The sequence below is a fragment of the Falco rusticolus genome, chromosome Z (genome assembly GCF_015220075.1).
Source record: "Falco rusticolus isolate bFalRus1 chromosome Z, bFalRus1.pri, whole genome shotgun sequence".
NCBI lineage: Eukaryota > Metazoa > Chordata > Aves > Falconiformes > Falconidae > Falco > Falco rusticolus.
In genome coordinates, this window is record NC_051210.1 from 7,385,340 (window position 1) to 7,412,748 (window position 27,409).

Consider the following 27,409-nt stretch of genomic DNA (forward strand, 5'->3'; position numbering starts at 1 on the left):
AGACCTTTAAGATAAGAGTCCTACTGTAAACCTAATGCTGTGCATTACAAAAGCACACTAATTTACATTAGTAAATGCAAACACTTTTTGCTTGATTATCATCTAACCTACATAACATACTTTAGTAGAAGTATGTGCTGACCTGTGACAGGCAATTTACAGTTTACTGACCGTGCTCACTTGTACAATAAATTCTGAGCATGTTTCTCGTACATTATACTTCCGTTCCTCTCTGCTGGGCAGACATGTCAAAGTAGCATCAAGATAAGGGATACCCGCGTCCAGGTCTGGAGCGCTTCTCTGGGAGTGGCCATCACTGGTGCAGGAGACGCTGAGGAGGTGGCAGTGCTACGCACAACGGCTCCGTAAACATCTCCCCAGCACCTTGATCCACAGCGCAGCCAGCAGAGTTGCGTTAACTCAGAAACCCTCTTCCTAAGCAACTAGCTAGAACTTCAGAGAGTAGGGGCAAATTCTGCATTTTACCACTCTCAGCTGCCACCCAGAAACACAGTCTGCATTTGGAAAGCACAGAAGGACAGTGAGGAACAACAAAACTAGTACCTTAAACAAAGAAGCCTTTGTCAGGGATTAAAAAACTAAGTTAAATGGCATTCTATGAAAGTAGCTTGAAAGCTAATTTTTCTGCTTTGATGGAAAACAAAGATTTCTGGTAGTCTGGCTGCAGCACACAACCTGTTTCTTTTCTCTGGTTCCTGCTAAAAGTCAGTTCTCAGAAGCCTCACCGAGAGTCCCGTGGCTAGTCATTCATGGAACAGTTCTCTAAATTTCACCCTTCTTACTGACCTGCCTACTTCAGAAGGATCCATATTGCCTTACTGCTCAACTGACCCATTCCTCCACTTGCACAGATAAAAGCCAATTTTTTTCATTTCTCCTTTATCCAAAGAACCACAGAACTTAAGATTCTGACCAAACTAATGAAGAAGGTCTGCATTTATGACTTAAAACTATCTTCCAGTTTCTCCTTTCTTAGGACATGCCCATACCTTCCTCAGGATGTGCAGAGCCTAGTGTAGGGATCTGAACTACTTTGGCAGGACTACAACTCCAGAATTGGAAACAGTATAGCCATGTCCAAAGATTGCCATGAACAAGTTCATTATTCTTTTTCAAGGCAAGACTTTCCATCCAAACATGAGTACATATCAGAGCAGGATGGATGTTTCCACTCTGTAATGGGACTGGGGGCCTCTTTCCTGTGCCTCACTGTACAGGAAAACATTATGGCCCTACTTATCTTACCATGCCACAACAGCCTCTGGGCTTCATCTGCAAAAACTGCATGATATATATCTAGGTCATTAATATCCTGCAGAATCATATCTCACCGTTTCATGCTTTGCTGCTTCAAATACCCAGCTTCAGTTTTAATACAGAAAACATATTTTTGACCAATTACCACCTTACTATGTCTACAGTTAAAGCGTAGTGCAACACAACAATTTACCTCACCAGTCCTTTTCCTAGACAGACAGACTGAAGCAAGTTAACCCCTTGAATTTATACCACCCACAACATCAGAATAGTTAGGCAAATGAGTCATATTCATGGATACAATACCAATGTCTTCCATGCTCTCCACATCAGTATATAGCAGCCAGAGTCAACTGTCACCTTGTACAGCATCACAATTATTTTTTTACTGCCTAAAACAGTGCAGCAGCATTTACAACTGGTCCTATGGCAGTCTGTCTTACTCTGCACACATAAGCAAGGTATACATGAAAAAAGATTTATAAACACACATCCTATAAAGGAACTGGAAAAAAATATCCCCTTGCTGTGTATCTACTGATCCCGGAAGTGAAAATACCCCAGAATTTACAAATCAGATAATGTTGCTCAGAACCCCTAGGAAAAACACAGCCATGTTGTGCTGAACAAACAGCTCAAACCCAGAAAGAGCAGCATGACCTAATCTGCTCCTCCAGCTGACCTGGCTCATTGAGATATCTATTTTGCTAGTTTCAATTACAATACACACCAAAAACTGCTCATGGCCAGCTGGTATCAACAAAAAATAAGAAACATGGTATTATTTTCCTTTTTCCACCATGTGGGAAAATCTGTTATTATCTAAAGGCATGCAAAAATGTCTTAACCTTGAAAGGAACAAAATAAGGCAAACACTAACTCAATAGATAAACGAGGTCCACTATCTGATGCTAGAGACAGTTACAGCAATTTTACATTGTTGCATCTGATTAAAAAGTTCAAGTTTTATTTATATTTTTTTAAAGAGTAACATTCCTTGCCTGTAACCTCTTTGTTGTTCAAAATGCATCTGCACAAAAAAATGCAAAAAAAAAAGTATCACAGGCACAAAAGAGCCTGGGAAGAAGATTAAACCATTAATCCTTTTCCCAGATCACCCGAGAACATACTGGGTGAAATATGCCTCTAAAGCATCAGAAGATAATGTTCAAAAGCTAGGGAAAAGAGACCAGAAGTAGGTAGAAAAATTTGGAGGTTTTGTTCTGCTGCTTTGATTTCAGTGTCTATGTAATGCACTCAAATCTTTTACGAATTCTTCCTATATTCAGCAAGAAGTAAAAATAAAGCTGACAAAAATCAAATGAAGGCTCCTAGTATCTGAAAATAGAATGATAGCTGCAGCCAACCTCGAAAAACCCTGACAACAGCAACCTTACCACCCTGAAATCTCAAGACATCCTAAAAATCTTCAGCTCCACAGCTGATCAATACAACCAACAAGATTTCTTTCATTTGGTCCTTGGCCTAAACATGCACCATAATCTATGGAATGATTTATGAAGTTTTTAAAACCTAAAATAATCAGCTACTGCCACTGTGTGAAGTTTCTCAGTAATGGTCAGGAGTGAGAAGAAAGAAAAGAACCAGGTTAAGAGGACACTGAAAAGTAGTTTGTATCAGTCACTAACCTGAGCAGCTCCCTTTCCTTTATGCCTGACTTACTCTCAGAGCTTGTTTTCTCTGTTAAAGCAAGTTAATCTCTGGTCCCTCTAGTCTCATAACACCTGTGTCTACAAAAGTGATACTTATACAGACATCGGTAACAACAAATGAACAGAACAAGCATTTTGCTAGGGTGTCACTTCAGATACAGTCCATCCCCTGTTTCCACCATTCCTGATAACCAGGAAAGAACATTATGCAAGCTTCACTGAAAGCAAGGGGAAATGAGTGCACACCAGAGCTGCTGGTCCTTCTCCTATTTCATGTTTTCTGCTGCCTCATCAGCAATCCTTTCACTTTCCTCAGACTGAATAAGCAAAGCTGTCTTGCTTAGCAGTTCCTCCTCTCTCTTCTCATGAATGTACATACAAGTCACTTAAATAACTTTGACTTCCTGTGGTTTAATAAGTGGCTGTTAGCTGACCTATATTAACTGACCCACGAAAATATCCTCATCCCACTGCAAATGTGAAATAAAATATGTTCTAGTAAACTCAGTGGCTGCAGCTGGCTGTACTCATTCCCCAGTTTTGCAACAACATAACTGTCATTTTTCCAAATGTTGAGGTATTTCCTTTTTCGAGTGTTCCCTGCACTTGCAAGCGCATGGCACTCTCATGCTGCATGATGCAAGGCAGGGGTCCTCAAACTTTTTAACCAGGGGGCCAGCACGCAGAAGAAGTGGCAGGAGGTCATCTGCTGCTGCTTGGTTTCCGCCCCTAACCACCGGGGGGGGTGGGGGGTGGGGGGTGCGTGGTGACGCGGTGGGGTCTGTAATTACCGGGGGCCGGATTGAGGACCCTGGGGGGCCGTATCTGGCCCACGGGCCATAGTTTGATGACCCCTGACGAAAGGTCTCAACAAGGCTTGTGGCTGCCGGCGATCCTTGAGCAGCCACAAGCCTTGGTGAGGCTGAAAATGCAACCGCAGCATTCAGTGTAGTTAAATGAAAGTTTGGTATTTATTAGCCAAAACTGTGCAAATACGATCCTAGGGACTCTTGACAAATGGCACATGACTAGGCTGAATACAAACGGAGAAGCTAGGAACAGATTTGGATGCAGCTGTATGTGCGTATGGCAGAACCAATCACAGAAACAGAAAGACAAGGTGATGGCCCATATAGATTTGGGAAGAGTAATGGCTGAAATTATAAGTAAGGAGATTGTCATTCTTTTTTTTCCCCCCCTTACTTCGTCCAGCAGAATGGAGCAGCAGAAGAGACTGTTGTACATTCTTTATAAACTACCTGGATCTTACCCAAGAAATATTTGGCTCATGAGTTTTCCTACTAACATCCCACAAGGCTGCAAGCAATGCATAGCCATTCAGGTCTAAAGAAGGGTAGAATTTGCATTGTATCAGGTTTTTTTAAAACTAAAAAAATAATAATTCTAAAGCTGAAAACAAGCTTAGATCAGAAATTTGGACTCTGTTATCTCTGTGATGCCCATCAGCACCCACTAAGTGCCTTCCATTTACAGCAGACCATATACAAATGGCATGAAGCATCATACATGGTATGTATATGTAGCTACATATTCACTTGTATTATTTGCACAGCTCTGTAAGTGTGCAGAGAACTCAGCAAGCACACAGATAAAATATAGGCCATGTGATAAACAGCAGTATAATTTATTTTTTTAAAATTCCATGCTTGCATATATAAATTTATTCCTCCGTGGCTTCATGACTCCTTGCAGCTCTCATTATTGTTATGTATGGCTGCACTGTGATCTCTGCATTATTTATAAGTTTTATTGAACAAGTGTTTCATTTTTCCCCATAAACCTTTTGATAAATCACTTCAGCCCAAATAGTTCTTACTTAGTTTCCTTCCTGTCCCCTTCTTAACAAAGGCATTTCATGCTTTAAGATAAATCAACCAAGATGAACTGACCAACAGCTAACACCTGGTTAAGAAAAAAAAACACCCAACACAATAAACCAGAAACCTCAAGAACTAAAAAAAATTGAGAACCTAACTGGCTTTACCCATACTTTTAACATGATCACATGCAATAGTTTAATACTACTGTACAAACTTGCAAATAGTTAATGTTAATGTAGTTAATGATTACAAATATTTAACTTAAGCAGTTATATGCAGCATCTGTAGCTTGCAGCTTTGTGTTCAGACATCACCTAAGAGACAGAAAAAGTGTCTGTTAACCTTTGACCTTGGACATATTGACACCATCAGTTTGAAGCGTTAAATCAACTTCAAGCCAGCACTCTTAACTGGACCTTAAATAAAGCTCTTAAGTGCTTAAGGAAGTAAGGACTCTGTGCAGACAGAAAATTTGGAAACCACTTACAAATACTTTTGAGATTTCCTATAAACAGGGTTTCTAGCAGAGATCCCTCACCCTTTCTCTCCTCTCCTCCTGCTTAGCTGAGGAAATCCTCCACTACATCTGTGTTTTTAAAACTTTTTTTTTTTCCTCCCTTCAGAATTCCTTTCTGTTCCCCTCCACTGCCCAAGGATCAGCGTGTGAGAGTGGAGCCCTGGCAGTGCCTTCAATTCTGACTTGCAAATGAATCAAGGATCTGGGCTGCCTGAACTGCTGCAAGCACATGGTGCAGCGGGAGCCATATGGCCAGCCAGGAACACAGAACTCCCCTACGAGGAAGGTACGTTAGCTGGCGGCACAGAAAACCTCAGCAGCTGCATAAGGACTTTGTACCTGCGTCCTTGGGACATGATTGTTTTTATGAACAAAGACACAGCTGAGGTAGCTCCAATTTAAAGTTTGTATCAGATAAGAAGAGCTCTAGCATGAAAAGCCACAAAAATGCATCAGAAAGTTCACCCCCATCTTTCATTCCACTAAATGCTTTCTACTTGCACACCAGCTTCACCTCACTTGTAAGGTTTTCATGAGTATCTTCGGAGAAGGTATTAAAACACCTTCCAGCTGTCTACTTGCATTTACTCACAGAGTTTACTGTGGAATTTCATCTATTGTACCACATGGGATCATATGCACCACGAGTTTGTTCAGTGTTAGATGCCTCTATTTTTATCACAGATCTCAGATATTCTGAGGTTTTCTTCAGAGCTCCTAGAATCATCACAGTAAAACATTAAACCTTAGGTAAAAGAACAACTTTTCAGTATTTTTTTTTTTTTTTGTTAATAACCATTGCACTTTTGAGTCTGAATATTCAGGACAAATGAAAGTTTCCTGAAAGTCAAAAGGAAGCCTCAGAATGCATTCAAAATAAGTTTCACTCTCCCCATTTCTAAGCTTGTAACTCTAAGAAGCATGAGTCATTCTTGAACACTTAAGGACAGCAGTACAATACTGTGCTTCACATTCTATGTATGATTATCTTGCTCCCCTGCCCGCCCCATTACTTCCTAGAGCATTCATGGTGCCTGCAGTGCTTACTGTAAGTCAAAAGCTATCTCATGACAGGATAGCACTTTTGCTCCATGTGTTTCTAGGTAATTTTCTTGATGTGTGCCTTTCCCCGCAACTTCTTTGGTCTTCACAGCGGTAAGAAAACTGGTAATTCTTAGCACCATTGACACGGTGAAAGTGCTCCACATTACACCTTTAACAATTATCTTGCACACATCTACAAAGCCACTAGTCCACAAGCTAGTAATCTCCACATAAACCTCATAAGTTTATGGCGGGGTTTAATGGGGGGCAGGCAGCAGGGGCAGCAGCGGTGAGAACAACTTTTAAATAGACAGTGAATTTTAATGCCAGATTCTCCCGAACAGTGAGCTGAATGTGCTACAGGATCTGTCAAAGGAAATGCAGCTCAGTATAGCTTTATACTACTCTGGCTGGAGGCTAGCCACACCAGCCACGCCGCTGCTCCAAGCAGTCTTCTGATCAAGTTGCACCCTGATTTCTAAGACAAAAGAAAGGGAAACAGACATTTGGGAAAGCAGGAGCTGCCAGAATACACCGCTGGCCGTGCACCTTTTTTCCCCTCTGCAAAGAGCTCTTGTGCTACAGACTTAATGACGGACTGTGCCTTGGGCCTTCAGTACCCAGGGATTCCTCATGTGCAAGGAGTTCACCACAAACTGGCACGGATCATCCTGGCAGCTTGATAGCATTACAGTAACGTAAAACAGCAGGACTTGAATTTTAAAGGCAAAGTAACAGAGTCACAGCCAGAAGTCTGGATTAACAGAGGTACTTTTTTAAAATCAGGATATGGATTCCTCAAAAATGAGATCATGACAACATAATTACATAGAAGTATATGTAGGTTATAAGAATAACCTTTTCTTTCCTTTTTTACTTATTTGGAGATTGTTACTAAAGCCATGTAAAAATCTATCTTGCTTTCACACACATGAAATCTAAAAATCAATTTCTGGTCACATACGGAGCAGCTCTGGCGTGGGTAGGTGTCCCAGGGAAAGGGAGAATAGCCGAGAACAGACCTACAGATCTAGAGGGAAGAAACACACAATTCCTTTTGGCTTTTTCGTCCACTGCCCTTTCCTCTTCTGCACTCAAGACACCCTCTCCTTCTGCATAGGAACTTTTTCCGGAATTCCCCGTGTAATGAGCTGGCCCAGGCAGCCGTGTCAGGGCTGTCCGTGCCTCAAGGTATGGCTGACCAGCGACCGGGACGATCCCGCCGGCCCCCCTGTGGCAGAAGAAAGAAAATGCTGGAAAAGCATGTCAAGCCTTGGAAGAGCCACACAAGACTGAGCAAGCAGGGACTCAGAGGCTGTAAACAGTGCTTTTCTTTTTAAATTATGAAACGGTCCTCCGACCCGCTCCACACGCCGACACGGGCAGGCACGTGCCTACTCTCTGGCCTCATCCTGCATCGGCCGCTTCCCAGCTGTGCTGCCACTGGCTCCCTGAGCATGATGAGCCACACTGCCTTCTCCATCCCAAACACACACGGCCCCATCCTGACCCCAAGACCAGCACCCCAAGGCGGGAGCACCCACCCTCCGCACCCCACACCAGGGCGCTCCTTCCCAGGCAGCTGCCGCCAGCCAGGAGCTTCCCTCACTAGCCCCTGCAAAATCCATCCCTCGCCAGCCCCCACAAGAGAGACACCCTCTGGGACCTGCCCCGTCACCCAGCTTGGTCTGTCCTGGGCAGGAGACATGCCATTCTGGATCTAGAGGTCTGCCCTGCTGAGGAACACGGGAGATCACACAGTGAGAGGAGGAACATCTGCCCAGTGCGCTGGCCTGACTGCACGCACACAGAGTACCAAGGCTTGCAGCTACCCTTCCTCCCCTTCCACCCCACACCAGCTCAGGGTCAACTGTGCACTCTTCACAGAGGTCTTGGAGAAGCAAGGAGAGGAAGAGAGCACAGGACAGACAGAGGAGTACAGGGGGAAAGGGAAAAGGCCAGGCAGATTTTTCTCACACCTCTCTGCCCTAAGCCCCGGCTGGATCCTGCTGATCACTCACACGGGAGCACAGAGATCTCACCCAGCCAGAATTCAAAGGGAAGGTATAGCAAGAGGAGGAAACAGCTTGGGATGCACTGACTGGGGAAAAGGAGACCCAGCCCTCCCCTTGCTTCTACAGCATTAAACACTTGTGATTCTTTCAGCAGCTGAAGGATACTTTTAGAAAAAAATAAACAGAAAGCGTAAGTCAGTACCACTGCAGCAGTGAAATGCAGTTCCACTGAAGTCCATCTATGAAAGTGAAAATGAAAGCTGACATCAAGGAGTACCTACCCCTGGCCTCCTTTTTTCAGACCAGTGTGACAGCCCCAAGACGATGTCAGACCAGGCAGCTCCAGCAGAGCCCATCATCTCTGTGCATGACATTTCGTGTCCATGGTGACACTGTCCAGCAGACCACCGTACCTCCAGGAGCCCGGGGAGCCCACCGGTGCGTCCCCAGCAGCACAGTAAGCGTGCCCAGTCAGTGGCAGCCACCTTGCACCTGCAATGACACCACCGACATGGCCTTGTCTTTAACAGCATAGCAGCAGGTTCTCCTGGCAGCATCCTTTTAGTTTGATAACAGAAATGATGAATTTTCTTTCAAGAAAGTTCTTTAAGGGCTCAAAAGACCATAATGTCACATAATTTTTCCCCAGACAGGATCCCACCCTGATGGCAGGCCCATCCAGTGCTACACAACTCAGGGTTCCCTGCACCTGAAGGGATGCAAAATTACCTATATTACCCTTTTTCCTAAGAGTGCTGGCTCCAGTAAAGTGATACCTTATAGCGTGCCATTGTTACAGGGCTGATAACAAACCAGCAGCACCAGGTGCAAAATAATGTCATGAATGTGATGCTGGAAACCATTATATTCTGCATGCCACTCTCCCACCACACGCTTTTGCTTTCTTATTCTATGCTGCAGTTTTAACACATTAATTGGAGCAGCTGCTCCGAAGGTAATTTTTCCTCATAACAAAATCTTCCTTCAAATACAGGACACAAATGTAGCTAGTAACTGAATAACACTTAGGATTATGTGGTTTATGAACCAATTCCTGAGATAATCCCTCATTTTTCCATCCATTACTGCTTTGCCTTTTCACTAAGTTTGTTAGTTGCATTAAAAGAAGAAGAAGGGGAAAAAAATATCTATCTCTGGGCAACCCCTGCTAGCACCAAGGGCTGCAAATTTATTTTCTGGTTTAAAATTCCAAGGCAGGAAAAAACTCATTTTGAATCAGCTACAGAATTTTCTAAGAATACTTTTCTTTTTAAACAGAAGTACTGCTTAACAATGAGTACAAATTATACACAAGATCTGGTGTTTTTCAAATGAATGCCTAAGTCAGACATGTCTATATTTCAGAGCTTAAATAAGCAGCTCAATTTTTGAAATTCAGAGCCCTCATCAGCTCCACTTGTGATACAAGTTGCTGAACACATCTCAAAATCAAGTCTCCTACTGAAACATTAAAACATGGACACAAAAACATAAATGAACCACCCCTGTTTAGAAAGAACTACATATCTAAACAGGTATCACAGTGTCACTGAGAATAAAGAGAACTTTTGATGTATCCCATTTGTGGCTTATGGTACACATACATCCTTGGTCCAAGGTAAAAACAGTTAACTGGCTTCACAGTCAGTACTGAAAAGGAGCCACTGTCTGCAAGGGTGAATGGGGTAAGTAGTCTGAAAATACTTCCCATGGAGAAATAAAACTTCTTCTATAAAAAGTTTGTAATTATTTTTCATTTTGTCTGCTGCAATCAGTTACCACTGCATTTGCCATGTCATGTTTTCTTAAAAGGATGCGTAAAAACTCCATGATACTTAGTATTTATTATTTGCAACATTCACCTGAAGCTGTTAGGTATCTTACCATGCATCACTGAAAAATAACAAACCCAAACTCTACATTCTGATACATAACCACATTCATTAATTAGTATCATAACAACATAGAATGCAAACAAGAAAATGTATCAAATACATACATAATTAAAGAGGTTACTATGCTTACTTAGGTAGTTATCCACTAGATACCAAATGACATTTTAAGTTAAACAAAAAAAAAAAAAAAAAAAAGGTGTGGGTGTCCAGTGGCTGGTATTTTTTTTAAATAGACTGTTTAAGTCATAAATAAAATGGGGAAGAGAAGAAATCATTCACCACACCACCAGACTTCAGCAACAGCAATGAGAACGAGCTAAAGAACCCATACACGTTTGGATGAAAAACCATTCACGCAAGGGCAAGTGGAGTACCTTCAAAACGCGAGACTGAAATTCTAAGGAACAAAAGAACATTGTAACTGGTGGTACAATAAAGCTACATGAAATTCATGATGCATAAATAACTATGAAATTGGTGGAAAAAAAAAATAGATGACTGCTATCTAGTGCAAGTTATCTACAAGAGATTGAACTGTTTCTCTGATATTTTTAGTTCAGCTCTTCCTTACAAGCCAAAGCCTTTTTCCTAAAGCTTCATAATGAACATTCACAAAGGAATAAATTAGGGAGATTAATCTAACTCTGCAGTTCAGCTCTGACCTAAAAATGCAATGATTTTGAATTTCTTGAGCTGAAACACACAGCCTTCAGAACAAATCCTCATAGGCCATTGGATTTTTTTATTTAAAAAAAAAAAAGTCTTAATTCTATGTACCTTCTGTTTCTCAATATATAGAAGCTTTGGTCCTGTCCCTATTTATCACTCTTCCATATTCTTAAAATTCTCACTCAAATGTACTCCAAGTCAAAACCACAAACATTAGCTTTATTCCAGATTTCCAGGGCTATCTACCACCACATCTGCAGGCAAAAATTCCTCTTCAAAATTAAGTTCTGTACATTTTTTCTAAAAAAATTGAAAAGTGGAATTGTTTATTGTTCTTCCATGTTTTTCCATACCATATGCTTGCAGTTCCCCCACAATCCTATAAAAAAAACTTCAGACCAAAATTAAGTTTGGCTCTGTCTACTGCGTTATTTATTACCAGCAATAAAAATTGTTAGCAAGAACAGAATGATCTTTTTGCCCCATTAAAATTAAATAGTAACAACCAACATAAGGGGTACTTCTTCAGGCCAAAATTTGGCTGCCAAGGATGCAGAAATGCCACTAGTGAAATCTGCAGGCAGATGGAGATCTCCTCAAACCAATTTTCTCCTCCAGCTTTGGCTCCCCAGATGAGTACACCACCAGACATGCTGAAGCAGGACTTCAGCACCAGTGGGATCGCTTCACAGGCAAGGATGGAGGCACACAAGATGGTTTCTTGCACTCACACTGGAAAAAGTGTCACAGAAAAACAAGCACGTGCACCTCTACAAACAGTAACACCAGGGAAAGGCATTTGCTCCAGGGTCCGAAGTGGAAACAGACACTGGAAGTCACTGAGCAGTTTGAACGCTAACGGCAGCAGCCAGCACGCCCCTAGGTCTGCCTGCTTCTCTCAGCTGCTACCATGGTGCAAGGGCAGATTTACTGAGTTATTCTACATTGCTGTTCTTTTTTAATCAGGACTTGGCATTTACTAATTATATTGAAAAGTAAGTATGCCCAGAACATCTGACATAGCTACACAAAGAGCAGGTTTTGGGGCAGGTAGAAGCTGCCTGAACAGGCCACCCCAGAGCAAAGGCATATCAAGCTGCTCAGTGCTACTCCAGCATTTTCAGAACGGTGCAAAGCACCACAAACAATGTAAAAACCTGTATCTGGGCTGCATCAATCACCTAAGTGGACACTTCATCAGTACGTAAAAGGGTCATGAAAGGCTAGGAATAGTAATAATCCCACAGATGAAAAGAAAGGTGACTCTCTCCAAGTTTCTCCAGAAGGTGGAAGAGACTGACTCTAAAAATAAATGAGTGCAATTCAGAAATCTTTTACAGTTTGTCAGTCAGCAGCTGGCTTGTCACATATTGCTGGGGGGGGTGGGGAGTATGTTGGAGATTTTTTTTCTTTTCCCTAGTTTCCACTGCTAAATCATATTAAAAGAATGGTAAATGTTAATGTTACTAATACTGTCTTTTATATGCAAGCAACTGGAATTGCCGTAAGGCTGTTAATCATGACACTGGTAAGAGAGGCAATCTGATAGTCTGAACAAGGAGACAGCAATATGTTCTCTCCAACAAAATAGAATACAAAAATACATAAAAATTTGAGAAGCTAGATACTAAAAGGAAAAAAAAAAAGCCTCAACCAAATGGCTAGCTCTCCACACAGAAGTGGAGGATTAAAAAAAAAGAAATGTTTATTGCAGACATCCACCTTTTACAAACACCAAGCTGAAACACATTAAAATGACAAACAAGCTGCCTTCAGCAAAATATTCTGGAAAAGAAAACTACTCATCCATGACAGGACAAGCTTCATTTGATGGCAAAGATTATTAAATTGTATAGAGTAAATTGTACAGGGGGTTGCTACTGTAATTGTCTACTTTTAGATAACATGCACACACAGGAAAAAGTATTCAACTATCACAGGTATCACATCCTAATCAAATATGTAAGAACAATTATCAAGAATTACCTATATTCACATGGCAAAAAGTTAAATTAGTCCTCACTTCTCATTACTTTGTTATAACAGAGATAATGACAACACTGAAAGTTGGATGTATCTCATTTTTTTTCTTCTGAATTTAATTTCTGAATACTTTAATTTTGAGTAAATGAAGTGGGCAAGTCTCTAGCATTAACACAGGAATAAACACATATGGAAAAAGCTATTAAGTAGCTGACAGCTTTGCTATGCATGCATCTGATGTCATATGCATACACCAATTCCTAACAGAGCACTTCAGTGATATCATAAATTAAACAAAAATCTATTTTTAACATACAGAACTTAAAGTACAAAAAAAACCAAAGATTATTTCACCTGTCTTGTAAACTGGTATTGGAATGGTAAAACAGCTATTTCCTGCAACCAAGCCTTTCCTTCAGCAGAGTCTTTGTTTTCTTTCCTGCCGGCCACTAAAAATCTCAGTATCATCTTGCACAAAAAGGTAAATCAAGTTCTCTTCCCTAAGCCAATTCTTGCTTCACTTCATATTAAACATTCTTTATGGAAAAGAAGAAACAAAACCAAGATGCCCAAAACAACCTCACCCCCCAAAAAAAACCAGAAACAATTAAGTAAATATCAGCATTTACATTCTTAGCTCCTAGGCAATAGATTCATGATTACTTATGTGCCTTGTGCAACTACTGCATCTTTGGGTTTTTTTACTTTATAGTAGCTCACCTTTAACAATAAGCACATAAAATGACTATCTAGAAAAGATTCTAGCTGGACGGGAGGCAGGCAATGAGTTTCAATATTTTCTGTATTGGAAGGTACTGAACCAAGGTCTCCCAGCTCCTAGATGACCTATTTTACCTCTTAAAACATGATGGGCTGGGAGGCAGACACAACTGCATTCTTTTCCACCACGTGATGTAAAAGACATCTTCTCCCAAGTTTCTTGTAGGGATCCCAGTCTCACTGCTGGACAGTGCCTAACAGTCTATAAAAACAAAGTCTTTGGGGCACTTAAACACAGACCCACCTTTTTTTTTTAGGCCCGTCGTTCAGATGTAAAGTTTGCAGGGGGCTGCTCAGGCTGCAGCACTTCTAAACAAGCTCAAGTGCCACCTTCCTTTGGAGAACTCTGAAGTCAGAGCTGCATTTAATGGGTTGAATGCCTGCTACAAGGAGACTCCTCCAACAGCCGTTCCTGGATGCCAGAACTAAATGCCTTACCCTTATGGTACCTGTATCCCTAGAGCGTGACTTAATTGTACCAAAGCCAGACCAAATCCTGAGCAGGTATAAACTGATCCTCTGCCTTTTGTATCATGGAAGTACGCCCATTAACATCAGCTGAGGATCTAACCTTAGACAAAAATTAATTCCAAGTAATAGAAACAGTCTACACTAAGAATAGTAATTAATGTAATCAGGTCAGGAGTAGAAGGGAGTTCTTCAACCCATAGTGAATAAGCAGAAGCCATTTAAAATTCAAAACAATTAAAATGCTAATTAGCTTTTCTTCCATTGCCTTCTAAAATGATACTGCACCATTTCATATATGTTTCTTCTCTGCCTAGATCAGCCACATGAAGAAGGGAAAAGAGAAAAAAGAAAAAAGCATTCAGACAGAACTCAATGAAAATCAAGTCAGTCTGCAGCTGTAGACCAGGGGGAGCCACCTGCAGAAAATCTGCAAGCACAAAGCAGCATCACGGGACAGGACCACTCTGAAATACGAAGACCTCCATTTCCACGTTTAGTCTAGGACCATAAGAGGCTGAGTATTTTGCTGCTAATGCATCTTTTTACTTCTACTGTGGGAAAAGGTAAAAATACGAATTGTGTCTATTAAGCAAGTATCATCTCAAATATAAACGTACATTTAAACCACTCACCATATTTTCATTCAGATAACCCACACCTGAAGTAATAAAACTCAGAAAGTAAAGCAAACTAAGATGAATCTCACACATGGCAAACCAAACTTAAGATGGGTGGGTGGGAAGGAGGGGCAAGAGAAGAGAATCACTGAGACTGAACAGAACACTAGAGCTCAGGAAATACAGTGATCCAAGTACTGACATTTCAGATTAGATGACTGGAAAACTTTCTAAAGCTGAGGAACCCATTTTCAGCATATGAAAACAACCCTTTCTAAGTCACTTACATCTAACATATCATCTGGAATCCTAGACCCAACATGCTATATGCCCAAACACTGCTATAGCATCATACACAGTGTATCTTCCCCACACAGAGTCACAAAGCCATCCAACCATATGTTTCTAGTCTGAAAGCTAGGCAAAGTACCCGACTGCTTTAACAGGTGAGGGAGGAGGAAAAACAACAAAACAAAAAAACAAATCAAAAAACAAACAAAAACCCAAAACACCCACACACCCCAAACTGTGTAGATACAACTTTAACAGGAAAATCCCTTCATTCTGTAGATCATTTCAGAAATGCAGATCTCCAACGTCAAGATGATCAGACTATTATTTCTACCGTTATTCTGCACCAACTTACAAAAAACACTGTAACATAAATCTTAGCACATAAATTGCATGAGAAATAAGTTACACTGAATATTGAACTACACTGATTAACTGAATCTTAGATATAAATCTTATGTTAAAGATTAAATTTACTAATTCTTGTAACTCAGAGAGGGATTTTTATGTATCACACAAGGGTTACATCATGAATATGCATTTATTCCTTCACACTTCCTGGACTCCAGCTGATTCCCACATGGTATTACTGCTATTTTCATAAAAACATAGTCGAAAACCAAACTGCAAAAGCTGGTTCTTGTGGCATAAACAGTTTTTATATTAATACTATACTACTGCAGCAGTGCAGAACATCAGAACACCCAACTAATGTCAACAATGCTCAGAATTTTAAAATGGAATTATTAAAACTGTAACAGTATAAAAAGTCTGTGCCAAAGAGGGAAATAAGCCTTCAATTGTAAGAGCAAGGCTGTCTTTAAAGGTGAAAGGTCCATTTCTTAAATTAACAGAGTTCAGTAACTCTTTCTACATTTTACCAAGCCTGCTAGAACTTGAGACTTTGTCTCTGCTGTGCATGCAGCTTCATTTGATAATCATTCCTCACCTAGGAAAGGCAACAGTAAGAAGACAGCATTTGCTTTCTCCTGCTGTAAAAAGTCTTGTGCCCCATCTCCAAGAATTTAGAGCCATTTGCCAGATAGAGTCAGCTGGATTTTTCTGAGGCAGAGCCAATGCTTTTTTCTTTTTTTTCACCCTTCTTTTTGCCAATGCAATTCCAATAGAAAGAATTTTCTAGCTTTGGGAATTAGAAAGAGAATCTAAGGGTTCCTGGAAGGTAGTTACATTTTCGGGACAGAGCACAGGAGCTTTGCGACAGCTGAAAATGAAGTCCTGTCCAAATTGGACAAGAATTAGTTTCTGGAAAAGTCTCAGCTTCTTTTCTACACATAGGGTCTGCCAGCATATAGAAAGCCAGCACAGGCTGAAACTACATTTCAGCCAGTGACCTCTGCTGTGTGCTTTGTGCTGGGCTCCAGAACTGGGTAGAAGGGGCTTGGAGGGAGAACCTGGCTCAGTTACCCACAAAAGCACTACCTATAGGTCAGCTTCTAATTATATGAACTACAGCATAAGCCACCTTAACCAAACACAGGCAACAGAAATGTCTGGGTTCTCTCCCCTCTGGCATTACACTGAAGATTTTGGTATTTGTCTAAAAATCTCCATAAAATATTTATTATTAGCTACAGGGCAGTCTAGCTACTGATTTAATAACACACATCAGAAGCAGCAAATAAGTGTCTTGCTGGTATGCACATCTCTTACATTAAAGAAACAGAACCACTTGCACAAGGTGAGAAACCCATATGGATACTCATTAACCGCAAGGTACTGAATAGCTTAGCTGGATATACTGCACAAAGAATTAATGTGCCTCACAGATTCTATCTTGTTTATCAAATGTTTGCAAGCCTTCAAAGGATCATTCATCATGATCACCTGATCACATGCACAGTAGAGACTGTAAACTGAATGCCACCAGATCACATACATCAAAACCAAATGGCATCCTACCCGTAGCATGCCTGGTGTTCAGACTAAAGCTAACTTCCTTATGTAAATAGCGCTCAGCCTTTCTCAAAAAAAAAAAAAAATATCTGCCTGACACCACATTTCATGACTCATTCTTCAATATGATTTTCTTGAGAAACAGTTGCAGAACTTCCCCAGAATAGGACAGAATAAGGAGAGCAAAAGTTTGAACACTGCAGCATTTCAAAAACTGTTTTGATACTGAGTTTTACAGAGCATCTTAACAGTGCCGCTGGATAAGAGTAGTTAAACAAGCGACTAACTCGGCTTTGTTCTCCTGGAAAGAAATTTACTTCCTCCCTCCCCTTTCAAATGAGCAGAAGGAAGCTATATGAAGCTATAAAGAATTATATGTACATCTGCTTGGGCAGTTTCAAATACAATATTTCATTCAGAAATATGTACTGTTGTTGCCTTTGGATTTTTTGCAGCAACGGGTGATCTTGGTACAAAGAAAGTAACACAGAAGTGGGAAACATAGGAAAGGTTTGATCTAAAAAACCAAAGATCTAAAAGAATGAACAGCCAAAAATGACAGAGAATACAGGCTGAAGAAAGGAAGGAATAAATTCTGCTCAGTGGTTCATACTTCCCAATATTGAAATGAAGAGACAGTTCAGAAAAAGTGCTGCAGATACTTCAACATTTTGACAGCTCACCAATAGCTGAAGCTCCCTTCCTCTGAGAGGAAAAGCTCTAGATGTGTTTCTGCTATGCCATTACCTGCCCTCAACACAGTCCAAAATTCATGGTACATTTCACGTGTGACAAGACACATTATCAGAACTGCATGTCTGTAATTCAACGCAGATTTTTGCTCTGCTACATGTCTGGGTGGAGGGAAAAAGAAAAAGTGAAATCAAAAGCAACAGTCCTGAAGATATGAACTACTTATCTACATAAGGTCAAGTAAGAAAATAACATTTATCTCAGTAATGCAGGAGTTGGGGTGGAAGCAGCAGAAGGGTAAGCTGATCAAAATCCTTTTGAGGTTGTTAAAAACACCAGTCATCTATTTCAGAATCTCTCTGCTTAATGGGAAACAAAAAAATGTTCAGCCTTGCAACTGCATAATCCCAAGTCAAGAATTCCATCTTTTATCCCCCATTTTGTGACCACCAAATGCACTATTCCTGACAGGGCTTGCATTGTACTTAAGAGTTCCCAGAGAAAACCACCTGCCAACATGCTCTTTTAACCTGCTTCTTCAGGTTAGAAAAACTTCACTAGGGACCTGAAACACTGGGAGAGGATCCTTCTGTGGTAGTGCTTACACACCACCTCCAACTTTCCTGCAGTGTTAGGCTATACATTCTGGGGTACGAGATACAGGTGGACAAGGAATAATTAATTATTTGATGAAGAATTCAGCAGCCGTTGCTTGGTACCTAGTTAACAGCACCAAGTTGCTACCCAACTTAACCGTTAAAAGTCTTTCCCTGCTGAAATAAGCTTGAACATGGAAAACACAAACATCACATCATATCCAACAGCCAAAAGTTTTATTTTAAGCATCAATGATGCTAAGTCTCAAATGCATCAGAGCAACAACTGGGTTTAACGGGGAAAAGTATGCTCTGAACATAAAGTCTCATTTGTAAGGATAAAACGTCAAGTAATTACCTGACTGCTATCAGTGCTAATGACTGGAAACTCCAGTATGACCAGCCACAGAAAATTTTGGTGAGATAGCACCACAACTAGATCACCAAATCATTAGTCTGCTTTAACACAAACATTACGCATATTTAGTCTTTTCTTTGAAAACAAGTTGAAAAACCACATTGCTGTATAAGCAACAGGATTTGATGGACAATGCGTGAAAGTATTGATGCAATGCCCAAACGTGGTACAGTACATATAGCACTAATGCCTCTCCCATTGTCTCACTGAGGTGCAGAACTAAACCTAACCATCTGAACCAACAAGGCTGCAAGTATCTCACAGCCCTTCCCATGACATGCTCTATTGATGGGCCATAACTAAATTCCAAGACAAATCACTGCATTTTCCCACCTGGAAAATCAACTGAGGTTTTTTGGAGGGAGATGCTTTGTTAATGACTTATCGCTGAATCTCATCAGACAAATGCAAAATTACGTCAACTCCACTAGCTACAGAAAAGCACAAACAAGGCAGAGCTGGGTGCACTGGTACAGAGACAAAAATGATCTGTTTACCTTACTGTTATCCTGTAGTCATAGCCATAGCCCACAAAAAGAAATATGGAAGGAAATACAAAAAAATAACAAGAAAACGACTCTTTTCAACATTACTTTGCTACATATGTTTCAGCATGCTGTTAAATGCTACCCTTCAAAAAAAATTGTATCCTATATTGCACTGTTCTGTGTTACTCACTGTTAATAGTTCTGTTTGGAACAAGCAAAGGAATATATTTTAGGGCTTTTATATACACTTACTGTCCCGCAGTCACTTACATACTTAATTCCTTCTCTGTAAGGAAGGAATTAAGCACTTCGGAACTTTTAAGAATTTGAAACTATAATTTTCATTTGGTCAATTACCTGAAGTGATAATTTTTATTTGGTCAAACGACTACATGGGAAAGCATATTGGCAACATCCAAGCAGAGTACAAAGGAGCAGAAGGCTGCTTACCACTCTTACCAATCACTTGATTTGCTGAGACACAGTCTTCCCCTTTGCCAAAGTATCATTCACATGAAGCACATGTAACAGGGCAGCTTTACCGACAAACATCCCATAGCTTTATCCCCAGGTCCCACTTCTCACACCCGGAGTTTGAAACTTTCAAAACTAGGTTTTTTGATAGTGCAGGTCTATCATAGCTCTAATTGAAACAGGAAACCTTTGGCTTGGAGGCAAGGTATGGAATCAGCCACCCCCCAAGACTTCAATACTTACAAGTCCAGAGGGATCATTTTTCTGTGCGCTTGCTATGGTTTGTCATCAGCTCACCATTACACAAATACATGGAATATACACTGCTCTTTCCCTAAGAACACAAATGCTACATAACTCCATACAGAACTGAAGATGATCTAATTTGCAGTTTTGATAAATTAAGTCTACCACAGATAAGGTTTGAGGGATTTCTGCCTTCTTTTACAATGGAAGAAGAAAAAGCATTTCTTTTTAATCTCAACAGTGTCAGGGCTTACATTATAGTTACCTTCCTAAAATTCTCTAGAATATAGCACTCAGAATACCTGAGATCTAGGATGGATAGTAAGACTAGAGAGGAAAAGCCAAGTTCAGTCTTCAGATCAATGCAGAGTTCTCAGTTGTCTTGCCAAAGACCAGCAATTCATCCAAGAGGAAAAAAAAGATGACATTTGGGCCTATTAATATGTTAGCACCACATCACAGGACAGAACAGTTAAATTAGAACTACCTATAGAGCTCAGTGCTGAATGACATACAGGCAGCTTAAAAACTGTTTTGTTCATATTTTTTAAAAAGCTAAAACATACTTCTCTTTCCCACAATATGGTAACTGATGGTAAGTCTTACTCATATGCCAAATAATTTTCTGCATCCAGCATTTCAATAAGAGGGAAGAAACACTTTTCAGCATTTCTTCTAGAAAAGTTTAATGCTAGAACCATGTTTAGGTGTTTGTCTTTTCACATTTAAAATGCTCGATGCAATTCAGTAGGTTATGAAATACACACATTAAGTACACTGAAGTAACAGAGTTTTGACACAGTCACTTGAAATCCAGCTAGAATCTTAACACTGGAAGTTAACCACTTCACAGCAGACTCACTTCATAGAAAATAGGCAATTTTTTGTTGGTGGTGCCTCAACGCAAGAACTGTTGCAATTCCCATCGACCAGCCATCTATCATTCTCAGTACAATTATACTACTACGAACACCTTCACATATCAGCAAAGGCAGGTAAAGAAAAAGAAAAGATAAATTAGAGATTAAATGAGGTCACACACAAATAGTAAAACAACTGGTGTTACTAGTTCACCTTAAGATACCTCAGTATTTCACACAAGTATAAATGCAAACTGACCAATTCTGAAAAATTATGCAGTTCACTTTGAAAACTCTGGAGACATTCTTTAGTTAATTAAGCAGAGGTTATTCAAGATATAATTAAATACAATTCTGTTATGCCATCTCTTGATTTTCATGTCAGTAATATACACACACTGTGTGAGTTGACAGACTGGTCAGAGGTTGATAGAGCATAAGAAAGATTAATGCATCTCAAGCTGCAGAAAGATAAGCCTTTTATCAGAAATTAATACAATGACAAACAGGGCAATGCAAAACATCCCTTGATAAAATCAGATGTCTAACTCTTGAGGAAACAAACAGCCTTGAGAGACTGCAACAGCTTTCTTAAAAAGAAACAAGTATTAGCAACAACTTTTTACTCCTGCTTGCTATTTCTACTTCTGTGTAATTTCCATTATCAAGCTCCAGGTTCTTCTGACCTAGACAAAACATTTACTCATCTACTTTTGTAGATGAGTAAATCTCTCCCTACGTGTCAGCGGCCAGAGCCCCAAAAAGCAAGCTTCCTTCTGTTTTCTAAAAATTTGCCCTCTTATTCTCAGAACTGCTGCCCTCAAACCATGCTCCAAATTAGCTCTCTCTGACTCTTCCTGTTTTGTATTGGCATTACCTCAGGAAAAGGTAACCCTTGACAGTCAGATGTGTTCAGTTTTCCTCACCACCTTCACCTTTCCCAGTTTTAGAAATCTGAAGCAGCAATTAAGATTCTCTTGGGTAACATTATCTGTGAAGCTTTTCACTGACAATTTTCTGCCTTTTCTACTCTCCTTATTTTGTTCTTTTGCTTTTGTTAGCTGGATCAATTACTCAAATGTGGCCTGTGACATATGCCAATTAGAACAAACATGCCAAATTTTTCCCTTGTGTAACTTCACTGACTCCAGTGGCTCTAAGCCAGATACAGATTTGTTTTGGTATAGGCAGAAAAATGTGAACGGTATGCCAGTCAGGTTTTCATCGGCTCTGTACCCCCCCTCCACAGCAAATGCAAACTCCTCCTCACCTCTCTTCAGGCCTCCTCACAGCTCTGCCTCTGCTCCTATTTCATCACTACTCTTACCTTTCTCCTTCCCAGACATCTCAGTACAACATCATGCTCACTGCCCTGAAAGCACAACCTCTCTTCATAGGAGCCAGCTCACTAAACGACTCCTTTTCTGCAAACCCCTCTCAAAAGCCACACAGGTCACTCTTACAGCAACTGTATTGGGCCATACCTATGTATTACTGGAAGAATGCGAGAGACCCTATATCTGGATACCTATCTCCAGTTTTTCTCATCTCATTTTTCTCTTGCATCATGCTGTGTTATACAGCCTAGACCACTGTTATGCAGCCTCTGGCCATGAAGACCCACAAAGGTAGGCCTGAAGGGTGTTTATTAATTAAGCAAACAGCACTTGTGCTGCAAAACTTACAAAGCTTCGTCTCCTATGGCTATGTATCTGCAGCTTGAGCAGCAGCCCTAGCCTTCCCTTCCTCCTCCCCCTGCAATAACCCCAGAGCCCTCCCACATAACCACAAAACTGGAGACAGGGAGGGAGGGAAGTGGTTGAGAACCTGTTCACTCTTTCACTTTAATGGATCAGCACGGACATACTCAAAAAAGTCACAAATTTCATTGCTACCAAATCATTATATCGCAACAAACTCCACCAGGGCAATGGGCCCACAATGGTTCTCACTGTGGCAGCCAAGACACCCCCTCAGCCAGAAGCCCTCTCCCTAAAGTGCTCTTCATGTCCACTGTTGATTCAAGATGACACAGGCCCACCCCCATGTTCTCCAATGAATATGATAAAACACTTGTAGGTTCTTTTTCATGGCATATCTTAAGAAACAACGGTATTTCCACCCTCCTGGTTTTCACTACACAACTATGACAAAGCACAAGTAGAGTAAAGCTTTCCATGCAAAGCTGCATCTCACATCCAGGAGAAAGGCCATGCTGGCACAAGCACTGCTGAATAAATCCAAGCTCCTGCTGTCAAGGAGATGCAAATTATAAGGGGCAAATGGAAAAAAAAACTTGCCACACTGCCTTGGGGCAACAGCAGCTCACTCAGCCACTGGAATGAGCAGCAGCAGAATCCCTGGAGGGCTGCTGACATCTCCGGCCCATGGAACACTCCAAGAAGCTTCCATGACCCTCGGCTTGCTCCCTCAAGAGTGCGGCACATGTCCTGCAGCTCTCAGCTGTATGAAGGTGACCGGATGCTATGCCCAGGAAAGCCATGGTGACAAGATGCCATGCCATGCAGGAAAGGTCTGGCCAAATAAACCTGCCATACAGCCTTTGGAAGCTGGAAGAAGGATGATGTGTAATTCTGTACATGTGTAGTTCTTTGTGCTATCAAGTCATATTTACACTTCTTCCCTGTAAAAGGAACCTAAGTTTCCTGCCAACAGACACTGTAGTTATGATGCCCTTCTCTCTCTCCAAAACTACTCGAGGACAGCTTTCAGAAGTATTCAGTCTTCAAGGGAGGACTAGATCAGTATTTTGTGCTCAAATGTAATGGTTACTCTTTGTGTAAGACTCCACTCTTACGTGTGCACCTTTACTCAAACCGGGATACTAATCTCGTTCCTTGCAACAGAAGCTTTATTCAAGGCTGAGAAAACCAGGCCTCTGCGAGACAGTCCACATCCAATGCAGCATCACTATACCACATTTTAATTAGTTCAAATTATTTTAAAATGCTCTGACTATGCCAAAAAGTACATTCCAAGATTAAATCCACACAGAGTACAGCAACTTACATTCTAAGTCTTCCCATCCACCATGCTAACTTGTGCTCCTTTTCACTGATGACCACTGTTATCATTTCATCTTAAAAGCACAAGAAATAGGACTTCTGGTTGGATTTTATTTTCCCCCACCATCTCCCTTAAAATATCTGGTAGGTCTTTTTGTGTACAGATCTGCAAAAAAAATTCAACAGTCTTATCCAAAAGAGAATTTGCTTGCCTCTGTACTTTAATAAAATTTTAAATACATTTTAAAGCAAGTTGTAATTCTAGTATTGCTTTACTTTTAGGTGATTTAATCTCATTTTAAAGATTCTATTAGTTACTGGAATTTTTTTTTTTTTTAATCTTTGGACACATAAGGCTGCTGGGCAATAAAATTCCAGACACCTCTGAAAGTCTGTGCTGCTGTAAGTAAAACTTGGGATTTGAAAAACATAAATTATTCCAAACTCACGTTACCAGATCCTAATCCCAAATCCTCAGAGGAGTGTAAATGCCATGACTGAAGTTAGGCAGGGACCTTACTGCCCTGGGGGTGCAGCATGTAAGTGTGCAAGGCTTGACTCCTGAAATACACCAAACTGGAAACTCCAGCTGCTCATGGTGGAAGGTACTTTCTGTGTTCAGACAGACTGAAGAGTACCACACACCACTGGAGATGCCCCCCCCCCCCAGCACTTTGTAGTCTGAGTCTCATTTCCTCAACTGGCCTATAGCTCAACGGAGCTGGAGAATTAAATCAGGTTTAATAATCTGAGTGAAATTATATCTCTACAAATGAGATGAGCAGAGGATGTACTGATTATAGAAGAATTGCTCTTTCAAATCATCCCTCTGTAACAACCCTGATCAGCAGCTCTGAAAACTCCACCAACACGGAAGGGACATAACAAGCTTTATTTGGTATCAAGCCAGCAGGTTTGCTATACAGGCATAGCCCAAGTTAATACCAGAAACTGCTTGGAGGAATTGGCCATAATCCTGCTAATTAAAGACAAGTGTTAAATAGCTTGGGTGCCACTTTGTTTTGATTAGCAGTATTCTTTCCAAATGTTATGACTGTACCTTGTTCAAAAGAAGCGTAATGCCCTCACAGCTAAATAACAATTGACGTGTTTTGCAAATAAACATGCTATTTCCTTGCTCATCCCAACAGCAAAACAGCACTGAAAAAACCCACACCCTAAACTTCATTATTATTAATTGCTAGATGCAGCAGTCTTTCCTGTAGTCCTGAACAGTAATACTTCAAATGTGTGATGCATTTTTGTGAGCCAAGGCTGGGTGGAGAAAGGAGATGACCACTGAACGGAAATACTCACTTCATAAACACCGATCAAAAGAATCCCACTTCAGGAAGCAATGGCCTAAAACACCGACAAGCAAGGAGCAGCCACAACAGCTCCCAGTCCAGTGGGTGCCCGTCCCAGTGCAGCCCCACAGGTCAACGACACACAGCCAGGAACGGGGCCCTGCCGGTGCCACCGGGGCCCATAAGCAGCCAGGCACGGGGCCACACTGGTGCCACCAGGACCCACACGCAGCCAGGCACGGGGCCACACTGGTGCCACCGGGGCTGGCCTCTGCAGAGGTAGACGAAGGTCCCGCTGGCCGGACAGGACACCAGCGGCACCACCGTTCTCGCGGCCCCAGCGTCTGTAGCCCTGTCAAAGGCCGAATACATTCCTGAAGCTTCTTTTTGACACAAAACGCCCCCGAAGCATGCCTTTGCTTCAGTTACTTCACCCTAACTATGACAGAGGACAATATACAATAACGCACATTGGCCAACCGTTCCTGTGGGAACCGGAGGGCTTCTTAGGATTACCCAAACTTCAGAATGACTCGCATGTTTCGCGCTTTTCTGGCACGACATGTATTAGGTGGCTCAGCTCCCCACGGCTCAGCTCCCCGCCAGTGCGGCCTCACCACCGGTGCGGCCCGGTGCCCCCGGCTCCTGAGCCACCCGCCCTCGGCCCGCGTTTGAGCCAGTGCCCGTCGTTCGGGTGCCGCGCAGGAGTTCAATAATCCCCAAGTGGATAACCAGGCACGGGGAAAAAAAAGCAGAGGCGACCTGAGCCGAAGCCGGTGCTGGACGCGTCAAGGACAGCGACCAACAGCGCGGGGCTCTCGGTGGCCGCCGGGGCAGCAGCGCTGCTGGCACGGAACGCCGGGTGCCGCCTGCGGGACGGCTCCTGCGGGCGGCTGGAGCAAGGCGGGCCCGGGGGAGGCCGCTCCCGCTACGGAGCGCCGGCGCCCCGCAGCTCCGCCACGCTGCCGGTCCCGCCAGCCCAGCCGCGGGCGGGGACCGGGGCGCTGCCGCAGGGCGGCCCCGGGGCCGTTCCCCCCGAGGGCGGCGGGCACCAGGTAGGGGCAGAGCCCGCGCCGGCCCCCCCCCCCCGCCGCCCGTCCCCGGCGGCCGCCCCCCGCCCGCCCGGGCCGCCGGCGCTGCCCGCTAGCGCGGCTCCGCGGGGGGCGGCCGGCACTCACCGCGCCGCCGTCGCCGTCCTCCGCCCGCGGCTCCTTCCTCCTGCCGGCCGTGGGCGAGCCCTGCAGCAGCTGCTCCAGGCAGGCGGTGCTGGGCAGCGAGGAGCTCTTCTGGTGGGACAGGTGCGCCCCGGGCCGGCGGCCCTCCTTGCCGCCCTTGGGCCCCTCATCGCCGGCCGCGGGCTCGTCGCGGCGGCCGGCCGGCGGCCCCTTGCCCTGGGGCAGCAGGTGCTCCCGCAGGCGGCGCAGGGCGGAGCCGGGCTCGCCGGCCGGCTCCAGCGGCTCGGCGGCCGAGCAGCAGAGGTTGGGCTGGGAGGACGAGAAGACGCGGTCCAGCACTTGCCGCCGCCGCTTGAAGCCGCTCCACTTCGCGCCGGGCGGCAGGTCCCCCTTGCTGCCGGCCGGTGCCGGCGGGGCGGGGGGCTCCGCAGTGCGGCGCTCGGCTGCCGCCCGCCCGCCGCCGCTCCGGCCCTTGCCCCCCAGCTGCAGGTTCTTCCACAGCCGGGCCTGGAAGGACACGGCCGGCTCGGGCTCGCCGGGCTTCTCCCCCGCGGCCGCCCGGGGCTCCCTGCCCGGCTCCATCCTCCTCCTGCGGCGGCGGCGGCTGCGGGAGCAACAGCAGCAGAGCCCGCCGGAGCCCGGCGCCTGCACTCCCGTGCGGGGCGGGCCGGAGCGGCGCCCGCCGCCGGGGACGAGCGCGGGGCTCCGCCGCGCCGCCCCCCGCTCGGCGCGGCACGGCCCAGGCAGCCCGGGGCTCCGCCGCGCCGCGGGAGTGCGGGGAAGGACGAACTCCCCCGGGCGGAAAGTTCGCCGCCGGGAGCCCCCCCGTGGGCGGCGGGCGGTGGCCGCGGCGGTGGCGGGCGGCGCGGGGCTGGGCTGCGTGGGGCGCGGAGCCCGGCGGAAAAGTTCGCGGAAGGGCGCGGGGTGGCAGCCCGGCGCGCCCTTATATGCGTGCGGCACTGCGAGGGCACACCGAGAGGAGGCTTATCCTGCCCCCATCCCCACCTCCCCCCCCCCCCCTTTTTTTTCCCCTTCTCTTTTTTTCCCTTTCTTTTTTTCCCCCTTCTTTATTTTTCCCTTTTTTTTTTTTTTTTTTTTTTTTTTTTTTTGCGCTGGCGGCAGTCGCGCCGTGCAGGAG

The 27,409-nt window shown here is 43.4% G+C and overlaps 1 protein-coding gene across 3 annotated transcripts in view; it reads right to left on the reverse strand.

Annotated features, from left to right (window-relative positions):
• The window catches only part of MCTP1 (multiple C2 and transmembrane domain containing 1), a 276,103-nt gene extending 248,900 nt beyond the window's left edge, over nt 1-27,203 (reverse strand). For 2 of the 3 annotated variants that reach the window (XM_037374432.1, XM_037374433.1), the window contains exon 1: nt 26,275-27,203. In XM_037374432.1, the coding sequence (XP_037230329.1) occupies nt 26,275-26,853 (579 nt within the window). In that variant the 5' untranslated portion in view covers nt 26,854-27,203. The remainder of the gene's footprint in view (nt 1-26,274) is intronic. The other variant, XM_037374434.1, reaches the window with a different exon arrangement.
• Nucleotides 27,204-27,409: the final 206 nt, after the last annotated feature.